At 41.0% G+C, this 19,078-nt stretch overlaps 1 protein-coding gene across 6 annotated transcripts in view; it reads right to left on the bottom strand.

Annotated features, from left to right (window-relative positions):
• The window catches only part of ect2 (epithelial cell transforming 2), a 51,190-nt gene that overhangs the window by 13,301 nt on the left and 18,811 nt on the right, over positions 1 to 19,078 (bottom strand). For 4 of the 6 annotated variants that reach the window (XR_006012670.1, XM_042005591.1, XM_042005593.1 and 1 more), the window contains 11 exons: positions 18,596 to 18,821; positions 18,275 to 18,439; positions 17,929 to 18,053; positions 15,829 to 15,948; positions 15,677 to 15,745; positions 14,737 to 14,847; positions 13,818 to 13,914; positions 13,632 to 13,713; positions 9,468 to 9,546; positions 9,055 to 9,174; positions 2,584 to 2,722 (listed from right to left, as the gene is read on the bottom strand). Coding sequence is in view for 5 of the 6 variants with exons in the window: in XM_042005591.1 (XP_041861525.1) it covers positions 2,584 to 2,722; positions 9,055 to 9,174; positions 9,468 to 9,546; positions 13,632 to 13,713; positions 13,818 to 13,914; positions 14,737 to 14,847; positions 15,677 to 15,745; positions 15,829 to 15,948; positions 17,929 to 18,053; positions 18,275 to 18,439; positions 18,596 to 18,821 (1,333 nt within the window). In the remaining variant the exon portion in view is untranslated. The remainder of the gene's footprint in view (positions 1 to 2,583; positions 2,723 to 9,054; positions 9,175 to 9,467; positions 9,547 to 13,631; positions 13,714 to 13,817; positions 13,915 to 14,736; positions 14,848 to 15,676; positions 15,746 to 15,828; positions 15,949 to 17,928; positions 18,054 to 18,274; positions 18,440 to 18,595; positions 18,822 to 19,078) is intronic. The other 2 variants (XM_042005594.1, XM_042005595.1) reach the window with 1 other exon arrangement.

The raw sequence follows: 19,078 nt of genomic DNA, 5'->3' as shown, positions 1-19,078 counted from the left end.
TATTAAATAACAGCTGATCTAAAACCAGATGTTTTTATACGTTTTACAGGTGGTTGACGCAACAGTTTCTAGTGTGCGCGCTCTGTCTGCTGGTGGGAGTGTAGCGTACCTGTGTGTAGGGCTCACGATTTGATTACCTTCACGATTCCTGGGTTTCCCACACACAGACCAACATGTGGCGCAGTGCCACAGATCCCGTCCCCCAACGGTATTTCAAAATAAAAGTATTAAGACTGTCAAAAATAACACGTTAACAGTGGTAACTAATTTATGTAATTAATTACGTTAAGGTTTTTAACACATTTAATACATGTGTGGATGACGAGCTCCAAACATCCGTCATTTGTCTGTTATGACGGCGGGACGTGGAGGCGTCTGGCCGGCTGGTAGAGATAAACAGTAACATATAGAAGTACATTACATGCTGCTTACATTACTGACCCTTAGACATCAGACTACCAAAGGGACGGTCAGTTAACAGTAAATATTTGTAAGAATGTTGTAACTGGTTTTCTGTTGAAGGACAAACAGGCAAATTTCAGTCAAAGTCAAGAACGATGTTTAAGCATGATTGATTTCTAAGCTGCCATCAATCCAATTAGAAATCACTTAACAAAGTTTAAAAAAAAAAAAACCACACACACACACACAGAGAGAGAGAGAGAGAATGAACAGGTGAGGTGGAAACACATTAGTTCTCTCTTCTCTTAAGGAAGAATTAATATTGAGGTAAATAATTTCAGATGCTTCTTGTAGCTATAAAATGGTCTCAGTAGATGAATGAAAAACAGATCAGCATACAAGTGCATATTTCATATGGCAGCTCAGAAAGTGTGTTTGAACGCTGCCCGCTGCACACACGTTACATACATCCCAATAACCGACTCCACCGACCATCATGACACCGCCACACTCCACCGGCGCCACAACCTGCTACCTGGTCAGTGGGAAACACTGGATTCAATTCAGTTTGATTCAGAGACTCACTATGCATCACTATGTGCTTCATCCTCAGTTTTCTTCATCACTGCATTTTGCTACATTCTTCATCAACGAACACAAGCAGTCAGATAATTATGAACTCTTTGTTTATTTATAATTATTTCAGAAATCAGTCTGAATGTCCTGGTTGACAAACATCATAAACATGTAAACAATGATGTTATTTTCAACTTCATTACTGAACTTTATTTTTCCATTGTTGGAAAATCAAGAAACCTCACTATAATGTGACGTTTCTATCAAACTTTCTTGCAGTAAAGCAGTGTGTTTTGTCCCATCAGTCTTTCCGTAGTCCGTTCAGACAGAATATGGAAGTTACGATGTTTTCTATGTTTTCCTTTATGGTCAGAAAACATTTGCCTGTAAATTTTCTAGTCAGTTTGTAATTTAACACAGAGAATTTTGTTGAGGTAAACATTTGTTGATCCGTTCGTGCATGCTAACAGCTAGCTTGCAGTGGTTAGCAGTTAGCAATGCTAACTTATCGGTTTTATACATTTTCCTGTCTAATCTTAAGTGAGTTCACTGAGACAGCGGATGCATTTCCAGTGAGATACTGATGTATTTTCCGTATGTTTCCTTAGTTTTACAGTTTTTCTAAGTGCAGCTTTAAAACGGATTCAGCCTCGGATCTGTGGAGCTGTTGCAGCAGCTAGATCGCCACACACATGCGGCGGCAAAATATATACGTTACATTATTAGAAATGATTATGTTCTGTTGCTGCATCGATGCAGAATCATCCACATACGCATCAGGATGCATTGTAGAAACGATTAAATTCAACACTCCGACCTGTGTGTGCACGCACACATGTAGAGACACGACATGACGTGTAGAGACACGACATGGCGTGTAGAGACACGACATGACGTGTAGAGACACGACATGGCGTGTAGAGACACGACATGACGTGTAGAGACACGACATGGCGTGTAGAGACACGACATGACGTGTAGAGACACGACATGGCGTGTAGAGACACGACATGACGTAATTACATGTCAACATAAGAATAACATAAATACGATCAGGCTGTTTAGTTCGTTTTTGACAAAAGGACAAAGTATTAACCTGTTCTAGAGGAAATTGAACCGTAGCTTACTTCTGCTGTTATCTGGTGCAAAATAAAAAAAAAAACCTGCATAATAAAAAAATATTTGAATATAAAATTAATGAAGGAACACGTATAAGACATTAAGTAATTATAGAAAATAAAATAAACCTGATCTTCTACGGCTGGTGGGGAAACTGGTTTTTATTAAAAGTTTGGTTAAAAATAAAAAGTTTGTTAAAAGTGAAAAATCACAACGAAGTTGAATTCAGCAGTTTACTTAAATACTTAAGTCTTTTTATGCTGAATTCAACATTTACAGTGTTTTAAAGGATGTAAGTCGCTTTGGATATAAGCGTCTGCTAAATGACTGTAGAATAAATTTTTGAAACATCAAGACATATATCGTGTAACGGGATGAAGCCAATAAATATCAGGATCTCAGTTTTAGGCCATATCGCCGTGCACTACTACAGGGTTTATAAAAGTTGCCATCTACTGATCGTGAAGGCTTTAGAAAAAGGGTTACCGTCGGTGTCCTGCAGGTCCAGCACTCTACGGATCTGAGACAGCGGCATCAGGGCGATGTGTTTCAGAGGAGGTGGAGGTCTCGTCTGTCCCAGGGGGCTCTTAAACGTACTGATCACCTTGTGTCGCCTCCTTGCAATCTGGAGAAGAGCACACACTAAATGAAACATGAAGGGTGGAAAATAAACTCATGGCTGAACTGTTTGAGCAGCATGTTGGCAAAGTTTTCTGCTGGTTTCTTGGTAATAAATCTGTGACGACCTCAGAGGTAAAGGATGTAACTCATTAATGTTGCTTTATTCAGATCTGGAAGGAAGAATAAATGAAAGTGGGAGCAAAGAAGAAGGGATAGAGGACAACAAGAAAAATCATCACATTACAGATTTACATTACATCACATTACAGATCAACGGTTGATGATGATGGTGGTGGGGAGTTCAGAGGACGCTCGTTTTAAAACCAGTTATTGACTGCTCAGACAGAACAGGCAGACGGGGAGGCAGCTACTCTGCTCGTCTCTTTCACTGATGGCCATGTCCTCATGTTGACCCTGTGCTAAATAACGGTTGCTGTGATGGCGGTGATGGGCTGAACCCATGCAACAGAGACCCATGCAGCAGGTTGAAATGTGTGCCCATTTTTAATCTGTAATATCTCCTCTAAAACAAGCAGACCTAAGGACAAGTGTCCCTGTCCACACGAGGGTCTGATGGCTGTAAAAGAAAACAAAATGTGCTTTAACCTCTTCTGTACGACTGGTAGCATGAGATGCATGCAATACAGCGGATGTTTGCAGACGCAGCAATGCTAACATTTAGCATAGCAACGCAAGGGGGAGAAACCAGCTAAAAGACTCTACTAAGCACCAGCATCCAAACCAAACACAGTTCAAACAGCAAGCATATGTGAAAGTAAGAAAAACATGAAAACAGCTCTGTCCATGTATGGAAACGCATATTTATGCACTTTAAGCCTGGTACACAAACAACATTTTTTTAATCATATGAGATGTTTTATCTGGTCGAGACCTCACACGTAAAGATAAAAAAAATCAGTTTTGATCATGTGTGTGGTGTGCTCTGATAATGTAATCACAGAACAACACATGCATGATGATGCTGTCCCGCAACTCATGTACAATCTAGTCCTCCGAGCCGGACAAACGTCGAAACGTAGAAGAAGAACCATAGCAACAACCGGCAAAAAACATAGAAGAGGAACCATAGCAACAACTGGCAAAAAACGTAGAAGAAGAACCATAGCAACAACCGGCAAAAAACGTAGAAGAACCATAGCAACAACCGGCAAAAAACGTAGAAGAGGAACCATAGCAACAACCGGCAAAAAAAACGTACAAGAAGAACCACAGCAACAACCGGCAAAAAACGTAGAAGAAGAACCATAGCAACAACCGGCAAAAAACATAGAAGAAGAACCATAGCAACAACCGGCAAAAAAAACGTACAAGAAGAACCATAGCAACAACCGGCAAAAAAAACGTACAAGAAGAACCATAGCAACAACCGGCAAAAAAAACGTACAAGAAGAACCATAGCAACAACTGGCACAAAAAACGTAGAAGAAGAACCATAGCAACAACCGCCAAAGAAAACGTACAAGAAGAACCATAGCAACAACCGGCAAAAAAAACGTACAAGAAGAACCATAGCAACAACCGGAAAACACAACACCCAGCATGGAAGAGGACATACAGAACGAGGGAAAGACGGTGGTCTTGGGCCTATTGTTAACAGAAAAAGCCAGAAATTACGGACTTCATTTACTTCCTTGTTCCCCAGCCAGCTCGCTCTCTGATTGGCTACATTCCGTACCACGTCACCATCCACGCAGTCAGAATGCACGAGTCATCGGCGTTCCTTAGAAATCGGCTCTGAAATATTGAACATGTTTAATATTTCAGCTTGTCAGCTACGACCCGTTTCGGAGCGGATTATCAGGACAAATGGGCTCGTAACCTCAGACCAAATGATAATTGGACAGGGAAATCTCATGATGATCAGACGTTTGCCGTCCGAGGTGAGGAAGAGGCAAAATCAGGACAAAAACAGCCCAAAAGTCATTATGTGTGTACCAGGCTAAAGGAAGCATAAATGGGCATAGGGTTTAGTGGCCACATACGTGGACAGCACTTTAAGGAAATTCAGAACATTAGTCCACATATGTGGACATCATTTTTCTCTAAAAGTACATAACATGAAGCTTGGTTTTCATTCTAATTGAGTAAAAACATGCTCAAATAGCAAAGAGAAATACAAAAAATGTGTTTGAAAAAACTGCCTGGGCCTTAAGAATTAAGTCAATAATTGTGATTAACTGAGCTAATGGTGCAATGATATTTGGACCACCTGGCCATTCCTGATCCATTCATGTCCATAATTTCTGTCTAGCTTTCTGAAAAGTTTTAAACTCAGTTCTGTCTTTTTAGACATGTGACCCATTAAAGGCTTAAATCACCTAGGATGTAAGTTTAGGGAACAGTCTATAAAGAATGACTCTAATCAAATTAGAAACAGTTGTTAAAATTGAGAAGAAACTTGATCTTCTACCGAAACCTGGGGACATCTACACCTGTATGAGAAGAAGCTGCTGTCTACCATCTTAACGTGCTACAGTGAAAGTTTCTTCTGGCCCCAATGTTCAGAATAACCAGAGATAAACCAATCAGGACAGAAAGTTTGGAAAGAGAAAAGGGATGCTTTTATTAATCGGTGTGACTGTTCAGACCAATGTCGTTTTTCAGACAGACAGTAAAACTGTAAAGAAGAAAAAACCCACTAATTTTAACAGAAAGTGGAAATGCAGCCATGTTTAGACAGCAGATTAGGCTCAAAGCTGCCATCTTTCATCTGAACTGCAGTCTGGATCAACTCTGGTGTCAGGGCCTAAAAGCTGCTTAAATACGATTGATAATGAAGAATTAGAGAACAAATTTTAAATATTTTTTTAAAATTATACAAAATTTGTGGTTTTAAAATGTTTAACAGTTTAAACTTCTTGTTCTTAAGATAAATAAAATGGTGATGGATCCTGACTGATTCCATACAGAAATTTGACTAATACTCAGTTTCAGAAACTACTTTTAATGATATAAACTACAAACTTCAACTTGTTGCATAAAAGAGCTTCTTTACATATAAATAACACATTAAATGTAATTTATGGTGATTAAAGGTTTATTTTATTTCTTTATTTTACTTATAACAGGACCATGTAATATTTTGAACATAAATACTTTATATTTGATGGATTGTACCAGAGTTAACAGAAGGCTAATGGATCCAGAAATCTTAATTATTCTTTACTATGGGGAGAGAGGGATCATTTTGCAATGGCTTGGTGGAGGTCTGCCCTCTCTGAGTGCTTCTAGTTTATCTGCATTCCCCTGGCATGGCACAATAAAAACCATACAAATACAATTACACAGTCAGCTCCACATTTTATCAGCAGTTTGAGTTAATGGAGCTGCAGCACTTTATAATTGTCACTTAGCGCATCCCACTGTGTAGCGGCTTTAAAAGAAAACAGCTGATAGGAGAATTAAAGGTTATAGATGGAAGCTATTCTGGTGGATCCTACAGACAAATCCAGTTAAACACACTGAGCTCGGGCTGTTTAGGATCTTATATACTAGACTCAAACATGAAAATAGTCTAAAAGTTTCAAAACCCAAGGTTGTTTCTGGAGAGTCTTGCATTGATGGTACTTAAAGGGCTTTTAATTACATATTTTTATAGCTTCTTATATGGTGATTGTAGAGGTCTGATGACCGATTCACTGGCCTGTCCCCAACAGGTGATTTAAGATGAAATGTGTGGAAAAAAAAAAATCGAAGCATGCAGAAATATTTTGGTTCGTAAGAAGGGGACACAGGAGATTTTTTTCTTTTGCAAAAAAAGGGATGATCTGACAGACACAGATTACACGGCTCCTCCTCAGAAGCGTCATCTGACTGCTAGGCCTGGGCAATATGGCTTCAAATCTATATTGCAGTAAAATCTGAAGCATGTGCGGTAATGATGTACATTGCAATATATTCTTTTCGTGTGTATATAAATGTCAAAATGACTGTTTCTGAACATACTCACATACCACATACATTGCAATATCACCAAAGTATAGAATGCCATTTTATTTACAACATTTATTCTGCAAAATTTATTTAGAAAAAATACAAAACCTTTTAAAACATTTTTAGAAGTGTGTAACGGATCATTTTGCCAACAATATAAACACAATAATGATTAAATAACACAAATAAAGATGAAGATATTTTGAATAAAAACAAGTAAAATGTTAGTAAAACAGTAAATTCAAAATTGTTTGAACTAAAGTGCAAAAATGTAAAAACAAATAACTTTGCTTCCTGCTGTCCTGATTACTGATTTATACATTTTATTTTGCACAAAAATAAAGTTGCAAATTTTTGAACTAGAAACCCTTCAAGTTCAGCAGGTTTCTTTTTCCTTTAAGTATAGAACTACAGTCTCAGGCTTCGGTGCAGATCGGTGGCATGCTGCACTGTTGCCACTGGGGCTGAATGCCCTTTGGACTAGAGCTGCAACTAATGACTATTCTGATGGTCGATTAGTCACCGACTATTAAAACAACTAATCGACCAATCGGATTTTGTATCTCATAATTATCAAATGGCTCTTATTTCACTTCCAGCTTTGAAATCTTGCATGAGGTTGTTATGCCGAACGTTCCTCCTCTTTAAATGTTCGAGATTTGCAGACGTACAAATCTCACATGTATTAAATTTACTTTGTAAGTTTAACGTGAAGTTATTTCAGCCTTTTGACGTCCTCTACCGCCATTTTATTCCCTATTCGGCCACCATATTATTCCCCTGGCGGACTTTATTGTGCATGGCAACTCTCAGCAGAGATAGAGAAGAAGACGATGTCTAACTTTGTAGGGTTTTTTTTTTTCCGACAATAGTCGACGGGTAAATTCGTTGTCGACTATTTTTATTGCAGACTATTGTCGATAACGTTGCCTAGTCGTTGGAGCTCTACTTTGGACATTTTAGTTTAGCTGAAGCACCTGCGGCTAGGTAACTCGTAACGCTGGTATTTGTTATATAAATCCACCACCGATTCTTTGTGTCATACAGGGTGCCATCGTAAAATGCTTGTAAAATATCAGTCTGCTGGTGTGTAGGGTTGCCTTTTTAATTTCCACTTGACTGCCTGGGCGTTTGTGGAGGGGGCAGTTTTTGGCTTTCTTCATATTCCAAAACGTGCTTCATTTTGAGATGATCAGTTTACTTTTATTCTCTCTCTTCGTTATTACTGTCACTGGCATATTTTGTAGATGATGTTTTTCTGCTCAACATCCAAATCCTTACACCCAAACCAGGTCCATATGACCGGCCTTCTTTACTAGCACCTCATTTTCCTCCACCCGCTCTGTGCTTGCAGCTGCTTTTGACCAAAGAGGGCACAGCTTGATGACATCATCAACATGCGCTATTGCGGTAGGCTTGGTACCAATTCAGGGTATTTCTTACAGCTCTATATGCACTTTTTTTCCAGAGCAATTTCCTTAAAAAAACATTTTCTACAGGCTTTCCTCATTTGAAAAATCAAATGCCGTTATAGCAGGAAAAGAAATGCAAAGAAATAAACTGCACTGAACGTCACTTTTGTACAGGTATATATCACATATATAAATATAATACACACACACATAGTATATATAATAGGCACATCGGGAGGCAACATGCGGTTAAGTGTCTTGCCCAAGGACACTTCAACATGTAGTCAGGGAAAGCCTGGAATCGATCTACCGACCTTCGGGTTTGAAGACGACTGCTCTTCCTTCTGAGCTGTAGCCGCCTCCATGTAGGACACTCCGTCGCCTGTGTAGTCTGCTCACTCCGAAGTGTGCCCTGAACTGGTACACAGCTAAAATCTCTACCGTTGGCCAAATTTATATTGTTTCTACCACATACCGTTTATACGACCAACGCTTTACACCAACAGGTCCGAGTCTGATGGAGATGCTGCGGTATGACCTCTAGAGAGCGATCCACACCAACATGCCAAGAACAATGATGAACTCAAACAGTTTTGTACAGAGGGAAACGTAAAAAATTCCTCCTGACCGTTCTGAGATTATAGCTGAAGATGATGAACCAGCCATTTAATCCAACGGTTCACATACTTTTTCCCACCCTGCATTTTGAATGTTTACCTTTTGTCTTCAATAAAAACGTAATTGTGCTGCTGACCTGCTAACAGTGACATCATCACATACAGCCTCCTCAACATCTTGTCTTTTATGTTACACAGTGATTGTTTCCATGGGAACAATCTGTTTTTGTTCAGTTGTTTCTTCATCTCTGCTTCATGTTTCTCATGTTTATTAGTCTGCTTTTCTGGTTTATCTCTGACCCCGGCTCCTCTCCCAAATCTAAATTGCCTAAATCTGGTTTATGTATGTTTACCTCAAGACAGTCGTTGAAGAGGAAGAGTGTAACGTGTTCTCCACGGTCACATGGCTGGTCTCCCAGAGCAATGGTCTCCACGCGGTAAACCAGACTTCGATGGGAAGACAGCAAGTTGGCCTGGGGAGGAAAAGAAAAAGGAAGGTTGAAAATAAACAGAATAATATACGGAAAGCCGGTTCATACTCTGATGATGGAGCAGATCACAGGCCAGAGAGTATGTCACATCACCCGGCTTACCATTCATGTTTATGTGGTGTTGAACAACAACCAGCACAAATTTCAAAGGAAAAAAGTGGCCGAAGTAGACAGCTGACAGTCAGCTGTTTCCAAGACAACATGCTGAACCTGACATGAATTATAAGATGAATTAAATGATAAAACATTTATACGAGAATCCTCCTCAAACTTACAGGACAGCCATCAACTTCATAAACAACGTCGAAGATTTGCTTCTGGCCTTCAGTTTTCCTCTTGTCCTCATTGATGTGACTGATGTGAGAAGAAGAGGGAGAACAGAAGAAAACTGTTAGAAGAATCAAACGATTACTCAATTAATCCATTATTTGTCCAACAGAAATATTATCAACAGTCCTTTTTCACTAAAGGAGCTTTTTTTTTGTAAACCCAGGAATTTAAGAAACCTCAGCACATTTCTAGTGACCCGTAATTACCCGGCTAAAAAGCACTTAGTAGAGGGTTCAGACCTCTCAGATTACCCACAATTCTTGAGGGGCGGGGCTGTGATGAAGACCTACATACTGATAAACCTTGTAGGTCTGGCTTGTTGACCATGATCCATCCCTTAGTCCTGCTGCTATAGGCCGAGGCTGCTGGGGGACGTCCAATGATGCACTGGGCTCCTCTCCATGTAGAAATATCTGAAGTTGTTGTTTCATTCGTGTTTCTCTTCTTTCTCAGCAGGTATCCCTGGCTAAAGCTTATTACATACTCCGCGAGAAGCGAGTTCTTGTTCTCGAGGCTGCAAGAACAAGAAAACGTTTGTACTGGTCCGGTCAGTTCATACTCCACGAGAAGCTTCGTCCATGGCAGTATGGGGGTGTGCACTTGGTCATGTCTGTGTCTTTAAATCCTACGTGTTGTTTGCATTTACGTACTTCACGTCTGTGAGAGCGGAATGACGTCCTCTTCTTCTCTGATGGAAGTTTCCCTCCCTGGTTCTGGCTCTGATGAAGGTTTTCCTCTCGACTGTCTCGTGCAGCTCAGGATGGAGGATTGAATCAAAGAAAAGATTTGATCCAATCCCTTGGCTTCCTTAGCTAGGCCATTATTTTAATGAACTGGTTTATGAACACAGGTATAAACTGGACTAATGTGGATCACATAATGGATTTGTTTAAAATGGGTTATAACTGGACTACAATGACTTCGAGTTGTATGTCAGACCACAGTCAGTATTACAGTATCATTGTTACAGCCGCCACTCATTGATGACACCTGAGGCTTGTAATACATTCCGAAGTCAACTGGCAGTTGCCTGTTTGGAGTGGCTATCCAAGACGCACCTTCGGCTCTTTCCGTCTGACTGGTCACCGCCCCGCCAATCCCTACACCAACCGCCAGCACCCCGGAAATAAAAGACTGCCATGAGCGCTCAGCCAGGTGGGAGAAACTGTGTGATACAGACGGTTTCACCCTCAGCTTGTCAGACTTTGTGGTGGCTTTGTGTCGTTGTAATCCTTGTGGAATTCAGTAGTGGTAAAACTACTCGTTTTGTGTTTGGTCTTGGCGAGTTGGTAGAACCCAGCTTTGGAGATACGACAGCTCTTTTGGCTGCTCTTTGTGTTCTGTTGCGTTCCTCGTTTTGGATAAGCTTTTAGTTCGTTTTTATTATGTTCAGATAGAATGTGTTAGACTAGTTCAGTTTAAGCACCTTTAGTTTTACATCTTTCTTATATTAGTGGGATTGCTACTCATTTGTTTCCTTTGTTTAGTACGCCAGTCCTTCGGTTTTCCCTTTTGAACGTTCTAGAGTTTGGTTTATCTGGCTGGACTCTAAGTTAAGTGTTTGAGCTTCAGCGGTTGCAATTCTAGATTTTCTTGAAGCACTTCCACTAACCCCAACACTGTTTACCACCCTTGTAGATGTCCTATGTTTCTGTTCTCAACAATAAAAAAAAAAAAAAAACGCTTGTTCATATACTTCCATCTGCTCTTCACATTTCTTTTGTTACACCCATCACACCCCTATGCTGGGTTGTAACAAAGTGGGGGCTCGTACGGGAGATTTTTCTCCCGTGTTTTTGTGTGAAAACGCATTTGACGTGGTATTTATTGTTCTGACAAGAAACCAGAATGGCTTCTTTAATCTGGAACAATTTCTTGCAGCTCCTTCCAGTGCAGAGCTAGACTGTTGCCGCAAAGCGGATCTGATGCCGTTTATGAGCCATTTCTCTCTACACGTTCCGAAACAGGCTACCAAGAGCCAGATCAAAGCACTGCTGAAGAATAAGTTGAAAGTGTTAGGGGTGCTTGACGTGCCTGTTGAAAATGCAGCTGTGTGTGATGGCGTCCTGGCTAGGGGCGACCTGGATGACAGAGAGGAGAAATCTCTTCCACAGACTCCCAGCACAGAAACGGCTGAGAAGCAGGTGAGGATGCCGCTCCTTCTGCCCCGGTATGACCCACCTTCCTCGAATAGCATTGATCCCCGTGGTGGGGCTCGGGTAAAAATCCACTTGGCGAGATTGGAGTTAGAGGCCCGTGAGAAGGCCCAAGCTCACCAAGCTCAAATGAGGTTCGACTTGAGAAAACTGGAGATTGAAGCGGACAAGGCTGTCAGACTGTGTAGGCTGGAGCTGGAGGCTCAAGTCCAGGCACCGCCCCCTTCTGCTGCTACAACCGCAGCAGCTTCTTCTGTCCCAGCCGCTTTTGATGTAAGCAGGTGTATTCCCTTGATACCTAATTGTCGGGAAGGGGAAGTAGGCTCATATGCGCATTCGAACACATTGTTCGAACGCTGTTAAAAGTCTGCAAACTGTTTACATGCTAGAGAACGGCATCATCGTGTAGATGGACTCCACCACATTCAAAAATGGAGGAGTGGGGTACAGTAAAACAGATTGTGATACCAAGGAGCTACCGCAAGAAAGTAATTTCACTAGCACATGAAAGTCAATGGTCGGGACACTTAGGGATAACAAAAACTTAACTACTGCTGAAGCATTTCTTTTGGCCCGGAATGAAATGTGATGTGGCCAAACCGGGTTATACACCCAGCTCCACTGACACCTATTCCTATAGTAGACCAATCTTTTGATAACGTATTCATAGACTGTGTGGGAGCTTTGCCTAGAACAAAAAACGGAAACCAGTATATTTTGACAGTAATGTGCACAGCAACTAGTTTTTTCTGAAGCAATTGCGTAAAATTACTGCCAAGGGCCTGATTAAGGTTCTAACAAAGTTCTTCTCAACATTTGGGTTACCCAAGGTCATCCAAACGGACCAAGGCACGAACTTTCAGTTGCATCTGTTTAGAAACGTGTTCAAGGCATTAAAAGTCAAGCACGTTACGTCAAGTGCGTATCACCCACAGTGCCACGGTGCCTTAGAACGGTAGAATCAGACCTTAAAATCCACGCTCCGGAAATATTGCTTCCAGTTTAAGAAAGTGTGGGACGAAGGCCTTCCATTTGTATTATTCGCAGCTCAAAAAGCACCCCAAGAATCTTTAGGATATAGTCCAGCAGAACTAGTGTTTGGACATACTCCTCGTGGCCCACTGCGCATGGTAAGGGGGAGAGATTCCTGCTTCCCACTGAAGCCGGCACACAGGGTCTGCATGAGTATGTGAAACACTTTCATGCTTGTTTAACACAAGTAAACATGAAACATTTGTACAATTGCTCCACGGTGAAAAGAGATTTTTCAGACTGGAGATCAAGTTCTTCTACTGTTACCCATCATCGGGTTCGCCTTTTTCACCAAGTATGAAGGGCCGTTTGAAATCTTGGGCCGTGTTGGAGAACACGATTATGTCATCAAAACCCCCAATCGACATTGAAAATCTTGTGTCTGCCATATTAACATGCTTAAGCTGTATCATGCTCGTGATGTTGCACCAGACGTGCGCATTTCTGCTGCATTGATACCTGAGCCTGATGTTTCTAAATCTGTAGACGGCGAGGACGGTCTCAGATCCCCAGGAAAAGTGTATTTGACCGCCCGTCTCCCTCACTCAGAGATGTTAGCCGCATTAGCAGTACACTCGCTCATTAACATGTGGACAGCAGGATGATCTACTAGATCTAGTTAACACACATGCAGGTTTATTTGGGGATATTTCGACTCAAACCACCGTATTGACGCATGACACTGACATTCATAATGCCAAACCTATAAAGCAGCATCCTCACAGAGCCTCTCTCATAAAAAGAGGACTCATGAAACAAGAAACGGGATACCTATTACAACATGGGTTCACTAGACCCAGTCAAAGCCCTTTGAGTTCCTCGTGCTTAATAGAAACTAAACCCGATGGTTCTCCAAGGTTCCTAACTGGAAAAACATCTAAAACCAAAAAAAAAAAAAAAGCTTAGAAGGCCTTAACTTACGTCATGACTTCTTTTAGAGACTCTATTGCTCTCTCCAGTGTTATCTTATCTGGGTTGTCCTCTGATGTATGCTTCTTTATGTCTGGAAGGGTGACAAAATAGAAATTACAAGCACACATAAACAAGATATTAAATAAATAAATAAATAGACAGGAATCGTATCAGAGGACTCTGTGCGTGCCTTACCATTTAGAAGAAGAGCCACACTCGGCAGTCTCTGCACGGGTCTGATGAGCAGCTCTTCAAGCGTCTGCCTGCCGCACTCCGGCTTGGCCTGATTGATCTGTAAAACAAACCAAACCATAGAACATCAGAAAATTCTGGAAAATGCCGGTGATCATCCAGTCCTGAGGCAACAATATATTAACCCTAACACTCCAAGCCTTTTGGCTTCATCATCATGTCCAGGTCTAAATGGAGGTGTCTTAGCAACATAGCAGTGATAGGGATCTTTTTATGATGAAAATGCGATAAATAAATAAATAAATGGTGTAATCATGGATCGTTGTGACAGCATGGCTCAGTGGGTAGAGTGGTCGTCTTGTAGCCTGAGGGCTGTCGGTTCGATCCTCCATCTGTCGAGCTAATGTCGAGGTGTCCCTGAGCAAGACACTGAACCCCAAATTGCTCTCGATGGGTTGCATGGCAGCTTCCGCCATCAGTGTGTGAACGTGTGTGTGAATGGGTGAATGAGATGTATGATGTAAAGCGCTAGCTTGGGATGAATAAAGTACTTCTATCTATCTATTCCAGGTACAGTAAAGCGCTTTATAAATACAAACCATTTACCATATAGTCTCTTTGAATAAACATTTTGTGGCTGGATTGTAAACCTCTTGGACAGGTTATAAATGTCTGGAAGACCACCTAAAGGATAACTATCTATCACAGTTTACCCCAGAGTTACACACTACCGTTCCTGAGACACTGGTGATGGTAGAAGTGATAAAAGAAATCTAGAGGAGTTTTAAGGGTTAAAGGAGAGGATGCTACACTGTCATGAACATGGCTTTGTCTAACATATTTTTTAGATGCATAGCTTTCATTAAATTTATGATCTAAATCTATGTTGTGAATAAAAGTAAATTTAGACAAGAGGTCCTACCTTAAGGAAAGCGTGGAATCGTGGCTTTTGTTTCTCACATCGAACAATTGTCTCTTTGCTCATCTCGAAAAAGTTGACAAAAGGGGGGTAGGCCTTCACCAGCTCGTTAGACTGTAGAGGGAGAGAGGATGATGATGAGGAAGGATCAGAAGAGAAAAATTTGATTACAGCTTTACTTAAATCGATCAGTGACTTCGTCTTTACTTCAGCTGCAGCAAGTCATACACACTGATTATATCTGAGGATATTCAGCAGTTCAGGATCTTTTTAACCAATTTAAAGAAAAAAGTGTGACATCTGATGTTCACACTGAACTACACCAGCAGAAATGTTAAATGTTTCTCACAAAATCTTAAATATATAAGAACAAAATAGTAAAATCTACCACAAAGCTGCATACAGCACTTCCATTCCTTCATCCCGGCCCTCTTCCTTGTTCACACCTACGTCACATTAACTCCGCCTCCCTTCATTCACAAACTGGACCAACACTTAAAGCAAAATCCCTAATTATCTTTATTTACTTTCACACTTTTTTTTCAGATCCTTTTCTCTTCTTTTTGTCAAAGAATTACCTGGTAAACAAAAATAATGAAATACTATAAATGAAATAAAATAAGAAAAATAAAACTTTTATAGAAACCTCAGTAACTTTCTAAGGACACTAGGTGTTTAAGCACTTAGAGTGGGACCTCGTCTTACTGTGATAACATGATTATTGTAACAGACTCAACATTTAGCAACAGCTAAATCTGCTTCTACTTAACCTGATTAAGTAGAAGAAGCAGCCAACGACCCGACTGCAGTCTGCTCAGTGTATTTAGTCATCAGCATAATGGCTGAAAACATTTATCTGAATACCAAACCCGCCTCGCTCTATCATTACAAGTAAATTGTGACTGAACCACATCCTGACACCATGCCTGAAGCTTGAACTCACATATTTGAGAATGATGTTCCCAACGCTCCTGGTTTCTGACCAGTCTGTGAGGAGCTCCTCCAGGTCATTCTGGTGAACAAACAACACCTCAGCGTTACTTGTAATCAACCCCGTCATGTGAAGTGGGTTTGGTGTGGCTGAGAACGCGCTACCTTTATCCTGGTGTGAACCTCATAGATGTCCGGGATGCTGCCAAAAATAGTCTTAATTTCCTCTTGGGCCAGGATGGGTCCCCCCACCTGCCCCTCTTTATCCAAAGGATGTTTGAAAATCTGAAAGTAGAAATTAGAAAAGAGTTCAGACACACACACTACTAACTGTAAATTATTCCTTTTTACATCGCATACCACCTCTGTCTGTCTGTGGTCTTCTATTACATTAAAATGTAGAAATGAGCCTCTTCCATCCGACTGAACAAAGATGAGTTTGTTCCAAACTAATTTCAAAGACCATTTCATTGTAAAGCGAGTTTATCACCAGAAATGACATTTAGACTTTGTCCCACAACTGAAGGGTAACCCCTCAGCCAAGTCCTGATAACCCGAGAAGCTTACACTGTTTGGGTTGTTTAATACTTTCATTTGGTCCTTTTACGCATTAAAAAAAATGTTTACCATACTCATGTTTGGTATTCCTTTTTATCAGCACAATCTTTCCTATACGATCAGATAGTTATATGTTTAACTTTAACCTACATTAACATACTAGTAAAAAAATATACAAAAATCATCAAGTTTGAGTTGAAAAAAAATTACTTGTATAATTAAACATGAAAGCAACAAAATGCCGAAAATATTTTAGAAGAAATGCAACAGCTGTTTATCACAGTTTTACGCTCTGATTCAAACCATCATGTTTCTGGTTTCATCGATGGAAAACTAAACTGGGAGAGTTTCAGATCTGAACTTTCCAGCGAAGCTGCCAGCAGATGCTGGTTTTTGTGAGGGTGAAAGGTCAAACAAAAACTGGGACTCGTTCATGTCGACTGCCTCCTTACAACTACTGGAAGTTACTACATTACTTCTACAGACTCGTTCATGTGACACATGTCTGATCATTCATGGTAAAGGTTTTTTCCATGCTGAGGTTGACCAGCCAGTTAGTAAACAGAGAAACTAACCAGCGATACTGATGCGGCTCCTGTGGCACCAGATCAGTAGAGTCTCAGACGGACTCTCCATCCATCCATCCATCCTTAGTTAGAGCAGGAAGTATGACAGAGGAAGAGTTATTTCCTCCAGACGAACAGATTAAATCATGCTTGTTGGATTTCTTCGCTGCTAAAGAAATGAGCAAGGTGTCGTTGTGGAGGACGGCTCACCAGCCAAATACATTCACCCGGTTTCACCACCTGCAGGATTAACTAGCAGCTTTGCAAATGCTCAGTAACTGATGTTTAATAGTTAAATGTCCATCATCCATGTTCGATACTATTTTTCTTATATTCCAATACAGGGTCGTAGGGAAGCTGGAGCCCAGTACTAGCAGATGAGAGGCAGGGTCACTCTGGGACAGGTCACCAGGCATCACAGGACCAGCATTTAAAGATTCACCGAACGATACTTTACACAGAAAAAGTCTCAAACTTTCTTGAAGGATAGTTTTGCTGACTCGAGGTGAGGTTGATGTCTTGTTTTTTTTTTAAGTAATCAGTCTGCAGAGGAAGTATATTTCACATGTGTGGTCTTGTTCATTTCTTTCCACTGTTCCAGTACTATTTACATGTCAAACAGCAGCTGTTCTGCAGCTGGAAGTCAAAGCCAGACAGATGTTTTTCCTGTGTTCAGGTTCAGAAATGTTAGATGCCCCCAAAATCCAGGTAGAGGTCCTGTAGCCTTTTATAGAGTCAATATGTAATACTTATTTATTGTTCACAAAGTAGAGGAGAGTTAGCTGGAATGGGACTTTTTGGATGCTTGAATAGTATTTTGATATTGTTTTGTCATGTTGGCATCAAAGGATGGAAATAAATGAGCAGTGTTTATGTGATTTTACACATTTATATTGTTTTGAAATGAACTAACATGTAATAATCATGATTATTTCTCTATGAATAATGGTAGCAAGAATATCTATAACTGTGACCTCCCTATTTGGATGATATGAGCAAAATGTCCAAATGTAAAAAAGGTAGAGAAGACACACAGACAGGAAACAAAAGATTTTAAAGAACATATGGAAACAGAAACCGGGCCATTTTCTCCCTGACCCGCCATCTGAAACAGCCCACACACACCTCCACACACACCTACCTGTAGAATGGTGCTTAAAATGTCCACGTAGTTCCTCTCCGTCTGGTAGAGCTCCTTGGAGACCTGCCACCGGGCTGACGGCTTGGACAGAGCCGGAGTTGAACTCTTGGATGGTCTGGAACTCTCTGAAAGGAGACAGAAGGTTTTTAAACGTCACTCTGCGTCAGTCCAGGTAACGCGGGGCAAAGAAATCCCCCACACTGCTCCTGCTTGGATCAATACCAACGTTTTGTTTGATCACAGAGGCTTCATTCTCCGTAAGGATGATGTCATACACAGAAAACAGCTGCTTGCTGCTGTGTTGATGTTCAAACTCTGATGGACTGAATGTTTATTAAATCCTAACCTGCACAGGCTCCTTGCTGTTGCCCTTCATTTGTTTGTTGATGGGTATTTTTACTGAGGCGGGACCTTCTCTTCCTCTCTTCCCTGCCTGACCTACTTGTCCTTTCTCCAGTTTTCCTTCTTCTTTGCCTATTTCTGGTCACAGACCTGTCTCCTACTACATTGTCTGGGAAGGAGAGTTATGCACAGTTCTCTTATGAAAGAGAAACAATCAGTCATTAACACAAGCACAGAGGTGTCCAAGGCATCTTTCCATCTTAATAAGCAGCTGAAACAGTTGAATAGTTTCTGAAACGGAGAGGTAAGCTCCTCCGACTCTAACCTGCCAAGGTCTTGCATGTTTCAGGGGTGTTAGAGATGTCGAGCAGAGACCCAATGGACAGAGAGTGCTCTGCCGACGGCCTTTTGCGTGGTGGAGGAAAGGGGGAGATCTCCGTCTCCTTGGTGAGCTGCGCCAGAGTGTCTCTCAGACGCCGACGCTTGCGGTTGCTGTTGGGGGTGGTGAGGGAGAGGAGGGACACAGCCTTCTTCATGGCTGGGCTGTCGTTCTGTAGAGCAAAAACACAAAAAGGTGTCTAAAAAGGAAAACAAAGAAACAGCCAATGTAGCCCCTGTTTCTAGCAAATTACGATGTGCCAAGAAGTTGGGAGAAAAAAAACTAAGCTAAATAAAACAGGATATGAACCATTTTTAGCAATTACTACACTTCTACTACACACGCACAAGGCTGTATATTGTATTCATTGTACAAAACAAACTGTTGTCTTGCTATAAACTCAATTCATCAGTTCAAATTGCAACAATG

Source organism: Melanotaenia boesemani, chromosome 14 (genome assembly GCF_017639745.1).
Source record: "Melanotaenia boesemani isolate fMelBoe1 chromosome 14, fMelBoe1.pri, whole genome shotgun sequence".
In the NCBI taxonomy this organism is placed as follows: Eukaryota; Metazoa; Chordata; class Actinopteri; order Atheriniformes; family Melanotaeniidae; genus Melanotaenia; species Melanotaenia boesemani.
Note: the sequence above shows the minus strand (reverse complement) of the source record. Positions and strands in the feature narration are given on the sequence as shown.